The sequence below is a fragment of the Ailuropoda melanoleuca genome, chromosome 5 (assembly GCF_002007445.2).
Source record: "Ailuropoda melanoleuca isolate Jingjing chromosome 5, ASM200744v2, whole genome shotgun sequence".
NCBI lineage: Eukaryota > Metazoa > Chordata > Mammalia > Carnivora > Ursidae > Ailuropoda > Ailuropoda melanoleuca.
Window position 1 is genome coordinate 88,115,002 of NC_048222.1, and position 20,273 is coordinate 88,135,274.

The 20,273-nt window shown below is 37.3% G+C and overlaps 1 protein-coding gene across 1 annotated transcript in view; it reads left to right on the top strand.

Annotated features, from left to right (window-relative positions):
• LOC100481664 (histone PARylation factor 1) overlaps nucleotides 1–16,410 on the top strand; it is a 28,046-nt gene extending 11,636 nt beyond the window's left edge. Inside the window, exons 5-8 of the mRNA XM_002918180.4 lie at nucleotides 5,364–5,514; nucleotides 9,593–9,680; nucleotides 13,548–13,720; nucleotides 16,162–16,410. Coding sequence (XP_002918226.1) covers nucleotides 5,364–5,514; nucleotides 9,593–9,680; nucleotides 13,548–13,720; nucleotides 16,162–16,293 — 544 coding nt within the window. The 3' untranslated portion in view covers nucleotides 16,294–16,410. The remainder of the gene's footprint in view (nucleotides 1–5,363; nucleotides 5,515–9,592; nucleotides 9,681–13,547; nucleotides 13,721–16,161) is intronic.
• The last annotated feature ends 3,863 nt before the right edge of the window (nucleotides 16,411–20,273 follow it).

Below are 20,273 nucleotides of genomic sequence, written 5' to 3' on the forward strand. Positions count from 1 at the left end.
TCAGTCTTATATAACACCCAGTGCTCATTACATCACATGCCCTCCTTAATGTCCATCACCCAGTTACCCCATCCCTCCATGCCACTCTCCTCCAGCAACCCTCAGTTTGTTTCCTATGATTAAGAGTATCTTATGGTTTGTCTCCCTCTCTGGTTTTGTCTTGTTTCATTTTTTCCTCTCTTCCCCTGTAATCTTCTATTTTGTTTCTTAAATTCCACATATCAGTGAGATTATATGATAATTGTCTTTCTCTGATTGACTGATTTTGCTTAGCATTATATCCTCTAGTTCCATCCATGTTGTTGCAAATGGCAAGATTTCATTTTTTAATGGTTGCGTAATATTCCATTGTATATATACCACATCTCCTTTATCCATTCATCTGTCGATGGACATCTGGGCTCTTTCCATAGTTTGGCTATTGTGGACATTGCTGTTATAAACATTGGGGTGCAAATGCCCTTTCAGATCACTACATTTGCATCTTTGGGGTAAATACCCAGTAGTGCAATTGCTGGATCATAGGGTAGCTCTATTTTCAACGTTTTGAGGAACCTCCATACTGTTTTTCAGAGTGGTTGTACCAGCTTGCATTCCCACCAACAGTGTAAGAGGGTTCCCTTTCTCCCCTCATCCTCATCATTTCCTGAGTTGTTAATTTTAGCCATTATGACTGGTGTGAGGTGGTGTCTCATTGTGGTTTTGATTTGTATTTCCCTGATGCCAAGTGATGCTGAGCATTTTTTCCTGTGTCTGTTGGCCATTTGTGTGTCTTCTTTGGAGAAATGTCTGTTCGTGTCTTCTGCCCATTTCTTGATTGGATTATTTGTTCTTTGGGTGTTGAGTTTATTAAGTTCTTTATAGATTTTGGGTACTAGCCCTTTATCTGATATGTCATTTGCAAATATTTTCTCCCATTCTGTCAGTCGTCTTTTGGTTTTGTTGACTGTTTCCTTTGCTGTGCAAAAGCTTTTTATCCTGATGAAGTCCAAATAGTTCATTTTTGCCTTTGTTTCCCTTGCCTTTGGACACGTGTTAAGCTCAGAGTACTTTTAACCAGTAATCCAGGAGGTTCTGATATATATTCAGGTTTGAAACTATAACCTAAACAGCAGTTATCAAACAGTGGTGCGTGGACTTCCAGAGTTGCCTAACACTTTTTTAGCAGAACTGTGAGTTCAAAACTATTTCTGATAATATGTCATTTTTGCACCAGTGACACAAAGGTAATGGTGGGTAATGCTGATGATACCTTGACAGAAATCAAGGCAGTGGCACCGGATTTGCAGTTGTCATTATATTATTCACAGCAGTAATATCATGTGAATGTCATTTAAGAAGGTAAGTGGTGAAGCAGTAAAGATATTAGATCTCTACCATTGAGCGAGTACACACATCTGTTTAACATTTGATGAAATGGGAAGTATGTGGAAAGCACATCTGCATACTCAAATGTTAAGGTTTGTCTCAAGGAAAATGGTCTTGTGAGATTGACTTGGGAGCTGAACTTTTCGTTTACTTACTTGAGAGAGTGACTGACAAGTTTTTGATATTCTAACATGGGTATTTGGCAGACATCTTCTCAAATGAGCCTAAGAAAACAACTGTGACTATATTTGTTGTCAGTGATAAAATTTAAGATTTCAAAAGCAAAAATTAGAGTTAAGGAAACTCATAATCACCATTGTGAGCTTAATCACTTCTCACTACCTAAAGACTTTTTAATGACATTGATGGTAGTATTAAGGAATATGATTTTTTTTTCACATTGTGATATAATGGAGAAAATTTTTATTTTTTAATTCCAGTGTAGTTAACATACAGGTTATATTAGTGTCAAGTGTACAAGAGTCATTCAGCAATTCCGTATATTACTCAGTGTTCATCAAGATAAGTGTACTCTTAATTCCCTTTACATATTCTCCCACCAGCACCTCCCTTCTAGTGACCATCCATTCTCTATAGTTAAGGATCTGGGATTTTTTTGGTTTGTCTTTTTTTTTTTTTTAACCCCTTTGTTCATTTGTTTCTTAAATTCCATATATTAGTGAAATCATAGGGTATTTGTCTTTCTCTGGCTTATTTCACTTAGCATTATACTCTCTAGATCTATCCATGTTGTTGGCAAGCATTTCAGTTTTAGAGCTAAATAATATTCCATGGTATATATTTACCACATGTTCTTTATCCATTCTTCTATTGATGGACATTTGGACTGCTTCCATAATTTGCCTATTATAAATAATGCTGCAGTAAACATAGGGGTACATATATCCCTTCAAATTAGTGTTCTTTGGATAAATACCCAGTAGTGTGATTACTAGATCATATGGTAATTCTATTTTTAATTTTTCGAGGACCCTCCATACTGTTTTTCACAGTGGCTGCACCAGTTTGCATTCCCACCAACAGTGCATGAGGGTTCCTGTTTATCCATGTCCTCACCAACACTTCTTGTTTCTTGTGTTGTTGATTTTAGCCAATCTGATTGGTATGAGGTGGTTATCTCATTGTAGTTAGTTAGTTAGTTAGTTAAGAAATCTCTATACCCAGCGTGGGGCTCAAACTCACAACCCCAAGATCAAGAGTCACAAGCCCTTCTGACTGAGCTAGCCAGCTACCCTTCATTTTACTTCTGATTTGCATTTCCTTGATGAGTGATGTTGAGCATCTTTTCATGTGTTTGTTGGCCACCTGTATGTCTTCTTTTGAGAAAGGTCTGTCTGTGTCTTCTGCCTATTTTTTAATTGGATTATTTATGTTTTGGGTGTTGACTTGTATAAGTTCTTTATATATTTTGGATACCAACCCTTTATCAGATATGTCATTTGAAAATATCTTCTCCCATTCAGTAGGTTGTCTTTTAGTTTTGTTGGTTGTTTCCTTTCCTATGTGGAAGCTTTCATTTTGATGTAGTCCCAGTAGTTCATTTTTGCTTTTTTCCCCCTTGCCTTCGGAGACCTATCTAGAAAGCTGTTGTTAGAGCCGATGTCAGAAAAATTATTACCTGTGCTCTTTTCTAGGAATTTTATGGTTTGAGGCCTCACATTTAGGTCCTTAAGCCATTTTGAGTTTATTTTTGTGTATGGTATAAAAAAGTGGTCTGGTTAGTTTCATTCTTTTGCATATAGCTGTCTAGTTTTCCCATCACCATTTGTTGAAGAGACTTTTTCCCACTGCATATTCTTGCCTTTTTTGTTGAAGATTAATTGACCATATAATTTTGGGTCTATTTCTGGGATTTCTGTTCTATTCCACTGATCTGTGTCTGTTCTTGTGCCAGTACCATACTATTTCGATTACTACAGTTTTGTAGTATAACTTGAAATCGGAATTGTGATACCTCCAGCTTTGTTTTTCTTCTTCAAGATTGCTTTGGCTATCTGTGGTCATTTATGGTTCTATAACAAATTTTAGGACTGTTTGTTCTAGTTCTATGAAAAATGCTGTTGTTATTTTGATAGAGACTGCAGTAAATCTGTAGATTGCTTTGGATAGTATGGACATTTTAACAATATTTGTTCTTCTAATCCATGAGCATGGAATGTCTTTCCATTTGTTTGTGTCATCTTCAATTTCTGTAATGGAGAGAATTTGATAAAATGAAAATTTTCAATATTTGTCAGATCTACATAACTTACTGAACCAGTATTTTCCGAATGACCACTGCAGGATTCATTCAAGGTTCAAGGTATATCCCAGCAGATTTAATGTAACAGAGTACAAATTGTTCATGGTGGTTGTTTCAGTTTGCATATTTCAACTTTAAGCATCACAAAGCAGAGTATTGGAGAGTAGGTTTGAAGCCAAGAGACCAAAGCTTAATAAACTGATACAGAAATAGTCATAATAATATGATAAGTACAAGAAGACAGCTACTAAGTGCCTTAAATAGTGGTGGAAGTCTTCATAAAGAGGATATTTTACCTAGACCTTGACGAATGTGTAGGAACTTACTACAAAGAATGGGAAGAAGAGTGTTCTAGGCAAGGGAATAGTATGTGCATGGAAGTATGAAAACAAGTGGTGCAGGGTACTTGAAGGCCTGTCTGCCCATATGCCAGACAGGATGAGGAAGGCTATAAAGATTGATTCACTTAGGCCTGACATGATCAGGTTGCCTTTTTTTTTTTTATGGTTAATGTAAATACATTCTTTTGATATACAGCTGGTTAAGATTGAAGGTAACAGGTGTAATATATGTACTGTAATCCAAAGACAATGATTTTAGTGGTCTTGGTTTCTGTGCACGTTAATCTACTCATACTTGAATTGGGTAAGTCGATAATCCTGTGTGCCTCAGTTTCCTTATTTGTAAAATGAGGGTAAGAATAGCACCCAGTCTAAATGTTCTAAGCTCTTTACAGTGCCCAGCCTGTAGCAAACTGTCAAATGTTAGTAGTGAATAGAGGCAAGTTTCCTCCTGGATGTCTAGAGGTGGCTATAGAGAAAGGGGGTCGAGTTCTGTGTCCAACTGAGTGCTGCTTCCAGCTTTCCATTTTACACTTGACCTTCTGTTCTGCTGGCAGAGTCTTAACCTGCTTATGATAAAACATGAAATTATTTCTGTAACTGGCATTAATGTATTGTACTAGTCCGTACTTTAAAATTAGGGGCGCCTGGGTAGCTCAGTTGGTTAAGCATCCAAGTCCTGATTTCGGCTTGGGTCATGATCTCAGCATTGTCAGAAGAGCCCCACAACAAGCTCTGCGTTGGGCATGGAGCCTGCCTGCTTGGGATTCTCTTTCTCCCTCTGTCCCTCCCCCTGCTTGCTCATGTGCTCTCTGTCATCTAAATCAATCAATAAATAAATACAAATTATTTTGGTTTGTGCTTTTGTATAAGCTTATAAAGTAGCTTTGATTTCCTTTTATGGTTTCTAAATTTATCTTAACACAAATTTGTAGATAACATTTGAAAAAATCTGCTGATCTTAAGTATTGTAAGTATCCTCTGGCTCTTTTTTAAAAAAAATCCTTTTTGGTATCTACATGCTGTTTTCCTCTGTTATGCCACACTTCTCCAAAGCAGTATGCCATTATTAATGTTAAGTGATACGGCTTAAAATTGGTTTGACTCTCAGCTTTTTAAATACCTTTTATATCCTTACTACAGACATTACAAAGACCATACAAACTTGAATCATGTTTGCTGTTTCTGTGACTGGTAGCTCTTTTATTAATAATTGCTTTTCTCTTGTTTGAAGAAGTCTGTTAGGGGTTTTGAGAGAACTGTTGGTAATTATTCTGCAGTCTTTCTCTTGCATGGAATTTGACGTCTGTAACTACTCCCTTAACTTCCCAAGGTCTGTGTCCTTAGTACAGGGGCCTGCATAATAATGAAGGCTTTTACTTCTTTTTCAGATTATTTCTGATGAAAAAACTTAAGGAAGTAACAGATAAAAAGAAAACTAGTCTCTTGAAAAACATAGATGAAAAACTCACAGAAGCAGCCAGAGAACTGGGGTACTCACTGGAACAGAGAACCATGAAGATGAAACAGAGAGATAAGAAAGTATGGTTTAAATCTGTTAGTCTCAGACTGTTTTGCTATTTAATAGGATTTTTTCCTCTTTTGATTCCTTCCCACCTTATCCTTCTCTTCTCCTGCCCCATCCTGAGGAGAGCTAGATGTCACCCCTCAGGGGCCCCCTCCAGGGCTGTCGAGCCCCTGGATCGCTAGAAGGATGGCCCTGGAGCAGGGCTTGGGTGGCTCTCACAGGTTGATAGGCAGGCTGAGTCACGCGAGCAGATCGCGCTGCTCTGGTTACTAGCTCATGCTGGGATTCCCCCTCTTCATCTTGTTTTACCAGATGCTCATCTCATAGAATTGGGTGAAAGCAGCTTTGTGCATAGTATTTACCTAAATTTCTTGCTTAATAGCTAAGGATGGTTGATTTAGTGCAAGGTGTTTTGGGGGAGTAGTTTCGTGAAGGTATGCCTTAGAGTAGTTTAGTTAAGGGCTTCAAAGGTAGTTCCCTTTTGGAAGACAATGTGTATTGAGATTTGCTTGTTTTCTGCAGCAAATGTGCGTCTAAGCAGTTGTGTCTCCTTTTTCCCTTAGTGATCCCATTAGCATTTCCTTTTGCATCTCTCCTAACACCTGCATTGTGAGTGGAGTGTTTTGTAAACAGCGAAGACTTCTGGGTCTTGGATCCTTTGGTTTTTCACTTAAAAATTTTAGAATAAGTTAACAGACAACATAGAAGAATTCTGCTTTGGGGTAAATGAGAATTCGATAGGATTTAACCTCTGGTGGAGAAGGATATTTATCACTGTGGAATGAGAGCACTCTGTTTCCCACCATTATCTGCTCTGGCTGGTTCATCCGAAAGTTCTAGGCCAAGTTAAGTACTAGTTACTCCTGGATAAACTGACACTGGTAACTAAGTAGTTTGGTGTATTCGGTTATTGAAAACGCTACTTCAGCAGCAGGCATGATACTCACATAAGTTATAGTCACTAAATTGCAGTCTCAGCAAGTCTTCCTTTAGCCCTTGAGGCCAGAAATAATTTCTAAAACTGTGCATTTGAATGAAAGTCACTTCAGTGGGGACATTTTTAAGTTACTTCAAGATGTTATGTTGCCCTTTACCTTCCTAGTTTCCATAGGGAGCCTCTCCCACATAATGAGCATTCCTTGCCTCATACTTATGTATTCCTAATCTATCTTGACTAAATATGGTACTTCTGTAGACAGAATAGCTGATAGCAAATTCTTTCATCAGAACCTTATTTTCTACCATCAGTTATAATTTATTTCAGATGAGATTTCCGTAATTCTTCCCCATAACTATAAGATGACATTGGAGTTTAAATTTCATAGGTATGTTTGTCCTGGCTTCCTTCCCCATGAGGTTTCTTTTTAGTATATATTTTTTCTGTCCACAAAATTAACTGGTAAAAACATAAATGTAAAGGGAAAAAAAGGAACTTAAAAGACAACCATGATTTTATCCTCCAAAGACAACAAGTTGGTAATTTTGCTTTTTGTTCCTTTTCTACTAAAAAGGAGGTTTGTTCTTTTAATGTCAGATATTCATTTAATTCCTATTTTTCTAGTTCCGAAAAATTCAGTTCCATTCGTATACGTGAGTTAGTGACTTTGTCCTTCTGTGGGAGAGTAATATATCCGTTGTAGTATAATAGTGCACGTTATAATACATGAGAAACAATTGTTTCTATACTCATGATACCTTATGATGCTTTAGAATGCAAAGCCCTTACGAGTTACCTCATTCAACCTCTACAACAAATCTGCAAACAGGAGGAATTATCATCCTGTGTCATAGACCAGTAAATCAAGGTTTACAGAGAGAGGCTTTTTCCCTTATTTAAAATCATAAGTGACCTGAGACCTAAATTCATGTGTTTGACATTTAGCTTTCTTTCCACTCCAGCTTACTGATTGGCCATATGCTACTTTACCTTTTTTTATACCTAAATTTCATTTTTAAAAATGAATACTGATTTAATGTTGCTATAAAATGAGGATACATCCTTCCATCATTCTATCCTCTGACTCTGATGCTCCAGAATATCCCCCACCCTTGCACAGGGTTTTCCTAAATTTGTAATCCTATTCTTGATAATAAAATTAGGATTCTGGTGCTTTGCTAATAATTGCTACCTCTTTATGGAAAATTAGTGCAGTTAATCATCTGTGAAAAATATGAAAATATATACATCCTGGGGTTTTGTTGTGTGTCAGCCTGAGTGGAAGAGAAGCCAGTAACTATATGGCTGTTTTCTTTTTCTGTCATTATCAATACTGTTTTATGACCTGCTTTTTTATGCTTGTGATTATAATTATCATTTCATATTGCTGAATTGAAGACCCACCTCATAAGTTTTAGAATGGCTGCGGAGCACTGTGCTTATGTTCATAGCTTAGGTTGCTTAACAGTTTTCACAAATAAAGACGAATCCCGCCATATATAACCTTCTGTGACTTTCTTTGCACACTTACTTATTTCCTTAGAAGAAATTGTAATATTGCCAGGTCCAGAGTGATTTAGGGTGGCTGTATGTGTAGTTTTTCTTTGCTGGTTTTTCATTTTGTGGAGTTTATTTTCTTTGCTTGCAAAACTTCCCTGTGTGAGTGACGCTGGTTTACTTTCCTGTCAGCAACGTGTGAGTGCCTGTTCTCCCCACACCCTTGCCATTACTAGATATTAGCAGTCCTTTTGGTCTTTTCCACTTGCATAAATATAAAATGATATGTCATTGTTTTAATTAGCATTTCTTTGATTATAAAGGACATTAAATATTTTTCACTTACCTACTGGCCATTTGTATTTCTTTGGTGAACTGCCTGAAGTTTGGCCATTTTTGTCAGGGTTAGAATTCACCTTTTCTTACTTGTGTTTTAAGCTGGGTGTTTTTTCCTTGTAAGATTCTTTTATAGTTTAAAGACGACATTAATCTTACTTTTATTGTTATATATATTGCAGATATTTTTATCAGTATCTTTTGTTCTTTTTATTTGATTTTTTTTAAATTTTATGTAGTCAAGTCTGTCTTTTCCTTCTCCAATCTAAAATTATTAAAAATATTTGCCTTCTAGTAATTTCATTGGCTTTATTTTTACATTTAATCCTGACATCCAACTGTAAATTATTTTGGTATAAAGAGTAAGATATAACTATGACTTTGTTTTTTCCAAATGGTGAGCTGTTGTCTGAGAACTTATTTTGAATAATCTGCTCCTTCTGTTACTTAAGAAAGAATGAAAGAAGCAAAAGATTGGGGTCATCTGAGTGAAATAGATTTTAAGATCTAGAGACTTAGGGGAGAACACTTTAAAATGAATAGCTAATTTTGAGCTTGTGTCCTTCTGTCTTGGCAGTTTTCACTGGGCTGCACAAATAAGTGTAATATTTGAAGTAGTTGTTTTGTTAAGGAAAGACCCAAGAATAATGCCACTGTTGTGAATAAAAAGAAGAATGTAGACTGGAAGGGTTGTGGTGGTAGTTGTGGTTGGGCCTGTTCTTGTCTTTGAAGATTACCACTTAAGATCACTGGTTATTGTTATTTTGCTTCTATAAAGGGCACCACAAAACTGGAAATTGCCCTATTTTGGGGGAAGTGTGCAAAAACAAGCCTGAATTTTTCAGGTAAAAATGGGGACCCTAAACTTGGCAAGATGGAGGAGAAGAATTCTGCCCCAACACATTTTCCTGCTAACAGAAAGTATTCCTTGACCCTTTAGGCTCAGTTCCTTATGCTTCCTGCCTAGCAAATACAGTGATCTAAGAGGAAACTTATATTCTGGCTTGCCTCTTATAATAGGATGCATTGGCATTCTTCCCTCCCAAATCAGGGTGCAGACTTCTGCCTGAGTGCAATTAGTAAAAACCAGTTTCACTGTTCTATCATTTCTTCACATGCTTAACTTTTACTAATTTTGAAGAAATAATATTAAACTTTGGCGGTGGACTCCAAATTGAATGAAATGTCATTAAATGTTACATTTTGACAGAAGTGTTGAGGGTTTGTGTACATTTATTTTGGAGAGTTTGTCGTCGTCGTTTTTATCTATGTACCACGTCCATTTTGTCTGTTTACCAGTAGTCTTACTTGTTTTCATTTAGGTCGTGACGAAGACCTTTCATGGTGCAGGCTTGGTTGTCCCAGTAGATAAAAATGATGTTGGGTACAGAGAGCTCCCTGAAACCGATGGTAATGTATTTCTTATGTAAATGTGTGACAAAGGTTTTCCTTGTATTGAGAAGTAGGTAAGTATGCCTTTTGTGGGACAGTCACTAGACTTTAGGGGTAAAGAGCAAGCTCAAGGTTTAGGGTCAGTCAGACCTGAATTAAAACTGGGTTTATAGCTGTGTAACCGTAAGCAAATTACTTAACCTCACTAAACCTTGGTTTGTTTTTTTTTTATCTCTGAAATGGTTAATAATGGTGAATACCATTCATATATGGGGATGTTCACCATATAAAGAGTATGTAAGGTTCTTAGCACAGTGCTTGCCTAATAGGGCTCAAAATGTGGTAATTAATTTTAAGAGTTTAAAGAATTTTAACCTATTGCCTGGGTTACTTTTTCTTGAACTACTTCAGAACATTTGACATTATAGTCAACTTAAAAAACAATTACTGAAGTAGTGTGTGGTTGTATAATTCTTTGTGAAGATTTTTTCATCTGTATGTAAGACTGTTGAGCTTTCAGAAGCCCAAGATCCTCAACTACTTCATTTACAAGTACAAAAACTCCGAAAATGGACTCTAGATACAAAATCTCATTGTTGCTATTTTGAAAAAAAAGGGGAAAAATCACTTCTCAACTCTTTCCCCTCTCCTCCATTCCCTTCTTACTTTGAACATCCCTATTGACATTCCCTTATATATTACAAGAAGGATAAAATTTAGAAGGAAATCAAAACCAGCGCTTCCTCAAGAACCAAGTATTCCTGCTTAAACACATGTAATATTGGTCATCCATTTTTCAGAACAGAACTAACCAGCCTTGGTTGTTAGTCTCTGAGGTTGGAACCTAGAAGTCTGCATATCTTCTCTGGGTGCAGTTTTTTAAAAAGACTGTTCTCAAACTTTGTTGTGCAGAGTCTCCAGCCAAGACTGGTGTCTTAAATCACAACTATTTTTGCTGTACCTCTACCACTTTAGAGGAATTCCATGGGGAAAATAAATATGGCCACGCACGGGTACAGAGTGCTTTGTATGTGGCTAGTGCAATTGAGCTGAATTTGTAATTTTGATTTTAATTCATTTAACTTTAGAAACTGAAACTTAATTTTTTTTAATACTGATTATATGTTGAAATGCTACTGTTTGGATATAATGGGTTAAGCTAAATATCTTAAAATTAGTTTTGCATATTTCTTTAATACAGCTACCAGAAAAAACTTAATTACACAGGTAGCCTACATTTTATTTGTTGGACAGGCTAATCTATCCTCTGTCTCCTCTCTGAAGTCAGAGGTAATCAGTCTAATGGGGAAGGAGTGTAGGCTCCAGCTACGTACTGTTCAGTCTTCTGCTTATACTCTCATCTTCTGCCTACCTGTGTGCTAGTGCACTCAAAGCTTTATAAAGCAGAATTACTGTCTTGTTTGGGAAAGTCTGAGAACATTTGTTGTAGATCTAGGAGTCACTAAAACTTCGGGGGTGGTAGATATTAAATTGTAATACCCTGGAGTAAACCGTATTACCTTCCCCTGGTTGTGGTTCTGTATTTTTATGTCCAAAATCATTTTTATTTATCTCTACTTTTTGCTGACCTTCTAGATACTAGATCCTTCTGTGGTTTAATTACTTTTGATTGGGAAGTGCAACAAGGCATAAAGTTAGGGACATAATATCATCTTGCCTTTACCTAGTGTTGTTTGCCAGGAAGTACAGTTGACCGGCAGTTTGTTAATGTGCAACAGTGTTCAGCAAATCCCAGTGTAGTTTGTCCATAACCAGTTTCCCCTTTGAAGCTGCTTAAACATAACATTCTAACTGGCAAATAAGACACCATTTATTGAGCAATTCATAAATGTCATAATAGATTATATCAAGTGATATATATGCAGTAATCCTCCCCTCACTCTTTAAAGTAGGTCTTATTCCCATTTTTGGGCGGAAAGTGGATCTCAAACTTAGGTCTTTCTGACTGTAGGGTGCTTATTACCGCTAACTAAAGAATAATTGCTTAGCTACTTGCTCAGCTTTAACTTTGGTACAACCACTGTGGCTTAGGTTAAGTATTCCAGTTGGTGGTTCAAGAGGGATAATATAAGAACCAAATATTGAAGTTCCTAAATCATTGTTTTGAATAGTAACATTTAAGGCAGCATTTCTGAGTGGTTAATTTTAAGGCTTCACTTAGGTATTAAGTCTAGGTAGGCTTCTGTTAAGTGAATTTTTGTGTTAAGTTTTTATTGGTGGGAGAACATATTTTTCCTCACACTGGTGGTGAGCTGAATATTATCTCTGTTTAGTATTTTGATAGCTTAAAAATTGTTATAAATTGCTTATTCTTTTGTAGTCCACATATGACTTGCCTGGAGTGAAAGTAGAAGACATCAGAAAGTGATAAACTTTAAATTACTTTCTAACAGGAGACAACTAGGTCTTCACTTCCATGCCAACTCTAATTGAGTTGTAGGGGCTGCCTGGACCACTGTGGTGAGAGAGATTCTAAAGGTCTCAACTGATAAGTTATATCTTCTCTGGGTGCAGGAAGGAACCCCTAATTTTCCATTACCTTAAGAAGGTTTTTGATGGAAGCCAGTCAGTTTCCTTGAAATGATTGGCACTGATTTTCTTCTGAAGTAAAGGAAGCTTATGAAGTTTGTATAAAACTCTTGAAAAAAGTTTCAGACCAGTAAATGTGTCACAGCTATTTATAGTCAGAAACATAGGAGATGAGTGTAATTTGTTCAGTGTGGTACTTATCCACCAAAGGTGGAAAAAAGAACAAAATACATTTTGTGACCTCACATTGAGTATGCATTCTGTGCAGTCGTCCCAACTGAATCAAATATATTTGGAGGTTAAAAACCCTAGTATTTCTTTACCACTCTTGATAATCCTGTATAACTATAGTTATTATCAATAGAATATTGTGCCTTATATATAAAACTTAAAATCATATATCATTCTTAGGTGTAATTGTTAATATTTTAACGAATCTTCCTCTCCCCCCAATATAGCAGCCACTTGGTTTAGAAATGTATTTTTGTTGGTTTGTTTGAATAATATCCATTATTTTTATTACTGGATTATCCTCAGGGAAGTAGTTTGTCAAAAAGGTGGTACGATTTGTCAAGAAGGAAGTCTAATTAGATACTGTTAAGTACCTTCATATGCATCCTGAGATCTGATGCACACCGGCATCCAGAAAGTAGTGGGGGAAAAAATGTTGAAAGCCAAAACAAAAATGTTAAACCACTGGCTTTTTAAATTTAGGTTAGAAATTTTCTCTCTGTTCTTACCTCAAATTACACTTTTGCTATGGCCACATTTTGGTAAAGATTTAATTTGGCAATGATTTTTTATTTCTTATATTGTCTTTTTCTCTATATATATGTTTTTAGTAGAACAGGTAGGACAGGGCAATAAAGAATAAACGTTATGGTCTGTTTGGTTTGTTTTTTTTTTTTTAATCCAGCTCCTAATATGGACTACCCCAGAGGTGGGCTACATATGGTCTCTGTTGCCATATTTTTTGGGTTTTTTTCCAACCAGTTAAAATGGAAAAACATTCTTAGTGTGAGGGTAGTTAAAAACAGAGGGTGGGTCAGGTTTGGCCACAGTTTATTGATCCATGAACTGGCCTGCTAAAAATCTTTACAAGCTCATGTATAATCATGATTGCAACTAGATCCATGGTAAAATAGTCACACTTTGCTAATATAAATATCTTTTTTGTTAAGCCATTTTTCTTAAATTATAAAATTGCCATTCTAAATTATCAAGGTGGCATTTGTTGTACTAGTATAAAAATTGATGAGGAAAAACCCAGCTTAATATCTTTTTACCTTAGATGATGGGTGTGGATCATCTTTTTATATCCTTGGTTTCTTACAGCCAACCTCAAGAGAATTTGCAGAACAATTGTTGAGGCACCAAGTGATGAGGACAGACTAAAAGCTTTTGCTCCCATCCAGGAAATGATGACTTTCGTGCAGTTTGCTAATGATGAATGTGACTATGGTATGGGGCTTGAGCTGGGAATGGATCTCTTTTGCTACGGCTCACACGTGAGTAAAAACAAACAAACAAAAACAAAACCTGTACCTCCCAACCATCAGCAAACCTCTCCCCTCCCCACTGCACTCACATACAGGCATACTAGAGCATGCTCACTTATGTCACCACGAGCATGGTTAGGATATAAATTCAGCTTGTGTGTCAAAATGAATTTTTTTTTCCAAAGTGAACTTTTTGATAAGCAGATGTCTGGTAATATTTATTTGAAATTCATCTTGTTTTCTGCCAAAGGTGGATAACCAAGATTATTTTCTTCAGGTTTACATTAAAATGAATTTACTCATTAGACATATTATAGGGCTATATGCCCTTTAGTTAGATATGTGTATGGATACGTACACATACCTTTCGTAGTGCTCTATTTGGTTTTCGGTTGTGGTGGGAGTATTTGTTCTTATGTGTGAATTCCTAGATGAAACATAAATGCTACAGTAGTCCCAACCCCCTACCCTGCTTTATCCATGGTTTTGCTTCCTGTGGTTTCGGTTACCTGTGGTCAGCCGTGGACCAGAAGCAGATGATCGTCCTTCTGAGATACTGTCAGAAGGGCAGTAGTAGCCTAACACCATATCACAATGCCTACGTCTCACCTCACTTCATCTTACTATGTAGGCATTTTATCATGTCACATCATCCTAAGAAGGGTTAGTACAGTATTTTGAAAGCCACCACATTCATGTAGAACACTTACAACAAAATACTGTAATGAAGCTATCTTATTATTCTTGTTAATCTCTTATTGTGCCTAATGTATAAATTGAACTTTATCATACCTATGTATGTATAGGAAAACATAATATAGAGGGTACTGTCCATGGTTTTAGGCATCTACTGGGGGTCTTGTAATCTATCTCTTGTGAATAAGGTGGGGGCTACTGTATCTTCAAATAGGCTTTCGTTGAAATTATTTAAAACACAGGAATTTTGGGGTTGTTTTTAATCATGACCTTTGCTTATTAAATAGGAAAGACCTACCTAACAGTTAAATCAGTGCTTATTCACTGTAGTTGCCTCAAGGTATACAGTCTATAACATGCTTCTGGAGCTAAACTGTTTGGTTTTAAGTCATATCCTCCCCACTTAGTAGCTGCATAGGATGGCATTTTATAGCTAAGGGGCACCATTGTACCTGTGTCCCTTAGCTATAAAATGCGCGCGCGCACACACACACACACACACACACACACACACACACACACACACACCCCCCTTTCTCATTTAACCTATTCATCTACCAGGCATAAAGAGGTAAACCACCTGGCTCAGATTCGTAGGCAGCCCGGTTCCAGAGTTAGGGTCTAAATCAGTAATTCCCAAACTGTAAAGTGCATACAAATCTCCTAGAGAGAACATTAAATGCAGACTGTTTGAGTGCATCTGGGCTGAGGCCTGAGACTGCATTTGACATGCTCCTGGATACTGGTAACACTGCTGCTCTGCAGACTAGTGTGAACAGCAAGACTAAACCGGCGGCTCTCTAACTTCAGCATGTATCACAACCATGTGGAGGGCTGCTCAAACACAGATCCGTGTACTTACCCCACACCCCCCTCCCTCCAAATTTCGAGTTCTTGGGTGAGTCTTAGGAATTTGGATTTCTGACCCATTACCAGGTTAGGCTGATGCCACTGGTCAGGGGAGTCTATTTTGAGAACTCCGCTCCAAACCATATCACTGTGTTTCTCTGCCTACCTTATGTATGGTTATTAGTAAAAAATAAAATGTTTAACAGCCAGAGTAACAGTCACTGACCAATCAGAATAATGCTGGGCCTGCCCAAAAAATGTGAATCAACTTAATTGAAAATGATTGGTATGAGTACTAAACAACACATGAAAAGGTTTAGCACAGTACTGAGCATCTCGTAAGTGCTAAATTCCAATCACAGAAGCATTGCCAGGTTCTCTTCGAGTGTGTGAGTGTAATAGCAGTAGTCTACGTCACTTGATAAACCCAAGGCAGTGACTTAAGGGATAGAGCAGGGTTACATGGTGGGATCAGGGAGAGAGAATTTGAAGATAAAGGGGAATAAATGTGATTTGAAAACTCAAATTCAGCACCACTTCATATAGTATGAACTAAGGAAGGTAATGATTCAAGTCTTAACTGGCGGCGATACACTAGAGAAGGAAAACGCATTTGAGCATAGAGTCTGGAGCAAGTAAAAAGGATGAAGATCCTTATCTAAGGGAAATTTTAACTTAGTTTTCTTCTGAATTTTCTTCAAGATGTACCATTAGTCTTTTAGATCTATAAGACTGCCTCTTGAACAGAATGCTAAGTGTGAATTCACTGTTTCTAGCCAATTGAGAAAGTAGCTGAAATGATTTGGAGAGCATGCTTTGTTAAACAAGAGCTTTTTCAGTGTATTTTTTGCTACTTGGGCATCTGCTATATTCTCTTGTTAATGTTATATTCTTTTATTTTTCAGTATTTTCATAAAGTTGCTGGCCAGCTTTTACCTCTTGCATATAATCTGTTGAAGAGGAATCTCTTTGCAGAAATTATTGAAGATCATTTGGCAAACAGAAGTAAAGAGAACATAGACCAACTTGCAGCATGAGAGTTGGCTTTCTTTTGGTGTATAGTATTTTAAAGCAGTAGTATTAAACTTGTGATTTTTTTTGTTTTTAAGGAATACAGAAAATAAACTGATGGAAATATTTACTAAAAACTTTTATAAAGCTCTTCTAGCCCTTTTCTTTCATGTGCAGATAAATGGCAGTCAGTCATCTAAATGGTGATGCCCTAATCACATCTGAAAGACAACCCAAGTCCTCCTCTGACATGTCACAGGAAGTCACGGTCTACTGCCCGTGGATAACTAGACTGTCCTCTCATCAGGGAGTCCTGTTTCAATACTGACCATGTGGACAACTAAAAATTTATTTCTCAGACTTGAGTTAATAATAGCAATAGCTTTAAGGACTGAATGTATGGGCAGTGGGGAGGGCATAGGGGAAGTAAACTTGAGAGGTGCCTGACCCCAGAGGTACCAAAGCTGCATTTTAACAGTATCTCCAGGTGATACATATGTAATCCGGGTACTTACTAGGTATATTCTTGAAAACAGTTATTTGACTCACTGTATTTACTAATCAGTATAGCACAGAATATTCATACACAGTATAGTATACTAATCAATAAACCATTAATTTGGATTTTAAAGTTTACTACTGCAAATTATATCATTGGATTTCTAGTGCAAATCTGTGATTACAGCTGTTTTACCAGATTCACATCCTCTGTAAGCCTGACAAAATGTCCTTCACCTTAAAAATAGAGCGCAAACCATGAAATGTAAAATAGCCAACTGTGAATTGGGCTGAAGAGCTATAAGCTTTTTCCCCTCTGTATAAAGTTCAAGGTAAAAAAGCCCTTAGGTCGTCTTGTAACCCCCACATTTTGCAGAAGATTGATTTGACTTACCCAAAGAACTTTTGTTGTATTGTCAGTCTCCAGAGTCACTTATCCTGTCAGCTGTCTCCCTAAAATAGTTTGAGATACTCTTTTTGATACAAAGTATGAGTAGACTCTTAGCAAACACTTCCAGTCAGGATTTTTAATACGAGCAGCTTGTCCCATCTCCCTAGTTAAGCCTCAGACTTTTTAAGAACATGTATTTTATCGGTATATATCCCCCTCAGTAACACAAACCTTTGAATATGTATTTATTGAACAAAACAACCCAAGTCCATGCTGCTCACCAAGTGCCAGATAAAATCACACTAGCAAGATTTGGGTAACTATTTTGAGATGCCCTTAAGGTAAGAATTCTTGATTTCTCAGACAATATAATGTCTTCTGAGGTCGAAAATCCCCTCTGCTACTACAGCCTATCCCTAGTATCTGTTCTCCTTCCCGCGGCCCAGGCTGCCTCTGTATGCCATTAAGATGCTTTCTTCAAGAGAGACATTTTATATAGTAGCTTAGCCAAACTAAACTGAAAACATCCTTTTACCTTCCCTTTCATTCTGGTACCAGAACTTTCACAGTTCCGATGGGGAGGTCTCAGAGGTTTTAGGGAACTGCCACATTTCAGTGTGTAAGCATCTGCAGGTCCTGGCCCTATGTGAACTAAGCTGTAAGATTACAGGAACATGAGCTCACACATATGTTGATTAGAAAAGGTGACCAAATCACACTGGATCTTAAATAATGGAACATTTTAAAAGCTTCTGAGCTTTTTTCCTCAGATTTCCTTAGTTTCTAAGGTACTTAATATTGGTGGCAATATTCAGAAATAGTTAACATGTATCTTTTTAAATATTGATAATTCAAATAAATTCATCTCTTACATGAAACCAATCTGTTTAGCTAAAAATATTAGCCATTTAATAAATTCTGCCATTCCTTGATCCAATAGTTTCAAATATAGTTTATAGCTTTCTTTTAAATATGCCTTCTTGTGATCAGTAATATGGATTCTAACAGGATTTCTTAACCAAGGAACAAATTAAAATGAAGGGAAACCAAAAAAAGATCAGCTTTTCATCCATTCACAAACCTAACATGAATGTGTACTTTCAGAAAGCTAGGTATCATATAACAGCCAAGACTGACTTGGATACCAATGTCAAGAATATGGCCATTATAATCTGGATACTGCAGCTGTGGATTTCCAGTCTCAAACTCCAAGTTGTGTCAGAGGGCTGGAAACAAGTTTCAGGAGATACTGACCTTCCAACTACTGAACATTTTTCATTAAAGAGCAAGCTCCTTACAATACAATACCAAGCTTCTCTTTTTCCTTCACTGAAGCACAGTCTGCTGAAACCTAGTTTGCTGAATATTTTTATCTACCTACAATGTGGCCATCCAATGGCTATAGTCGCTTCCAAACACCACCTATCTACTTCTGTTCTCAGAACACATTCTAAGTGCCTAGATTCACAATGAAGTACCTTTTCTCGGTAAGAATTTAACAGAACATCACTACTCAAATTTAGCTAATTCATTCCTGGAGCTTAGTAACAGAGTTTCTACATGACCTCTCAAACACTTACGTAGAAAGATACACCCAAGGGAAAAAATGAAAGCTATAAAACTTAATCCAAGTGCTATAAACTATGTTGCCACAATGACAGATACCCACCATCTATGCAGATGATCCTTCTGATACCCTAAACCTCATAGTTTATTCAGTATCTAGACCAGGGGTCAACAAATGAGGGCTGAGGCCAAATCTAGCCCACTCCTTGTTTTTGTAGATAAAATTTTATGGAGAAACAGCTACCATTCATTTGCATATTATGTGTGCCTTACAATGGCAGAATCGTTGCAGATCGTTATGGCCCCCAAAACCTAAAATATTGTCTGGCACTTCACAGAAGAAAATGTGCTGACCCCTGATCTAGATGGTCCCCCTCTTTAGCCATCAATGCCAAAGTCACACCCTAGACCTTGTCAGCACCAATAATGCAAACCCTCCCTAATCGGCTACTGTCCAAAATATCACCACCCATGTTTTCCTCTCTCTTCCTCTAGTCTCTAGCTCCAGTTCTCAACCCCACCATAGCCTACACCAACTCACTGATCTAACAGCCTTTTTCACTATTCTTTATTCCCTCTTCACCCAGTCCTTATATTCCACTCTCCATCATTATAATCACTCCCACATCTACTCCACTGCCCCTCTCTCCATTAGTTATACTTAAGTTAGAACCTTAAATTTGATAAAAAGCTGCCTACTCCTACTTCTGCTCAGTATCAGGTGGCTGCAGAAAAAAATACAACCATGAAAACTGGTCTCATTTCAACCTCAAGGTGGTCATACTACTACCCGTTAATCCTACTACTTTCACATCTTTCCTCAAATATGCAGCAATACCTCCCAGCCCTGTTTATTTCACTAAGAAAAAAAAAAAGTAACTTCCACAAAAATCTCACCCCACACTACCAACCTACCCAATATACTCTGCCTCTTCCACATTGCTATAAATGTTGCTTAATGTCCCACTGTGTGCCCAAGATGCCATCCCCTCTTGCCTACTCAAAGACCTCTCTCTCCTCTCTTTAAATCAATTTTCCCTCTCAAATATTCCTATCAACACCAAAAGCTATAATAGCCTGCATCCTAAAACAAAATACTCTCTTTCACACATCTAGTTTCTGGAAAACTCAGCAAGAGTTGACATAGCTGCCTTTTGCGGGCACCTGGGTGGCTCAGTTGGTTAAGCTTCTGCCTTCAGCTTAGGTCATGATCCCAGGGTTCCGGAACAGGGCTCCCTGCTCAGCAGGAAGTCTGCTTCTCCCTCTCCCTTTGCCCCCTCCCCGGCCCTGCTCATGCTCTCTCTCAAATAAAATCTTCAAAACAAAACAAAAAACAATAGCTGCCTTCACTTCCTTTGATCAATCTCTGTCAAACCCACTCCAATCAGACTTTTGCCTGATCTCACTAAACCTGCTTTGGTCAAAGTTATCCATTATCTTCCAATGGGTAATTTTCAGTCCGCATTTTACTTCACTGATCAGCAACACCTGAAAAGTTGATCCTCCCTGAAACTATCATCCACTTGCCTTAGAGGCCTACCTTTCTCTTAA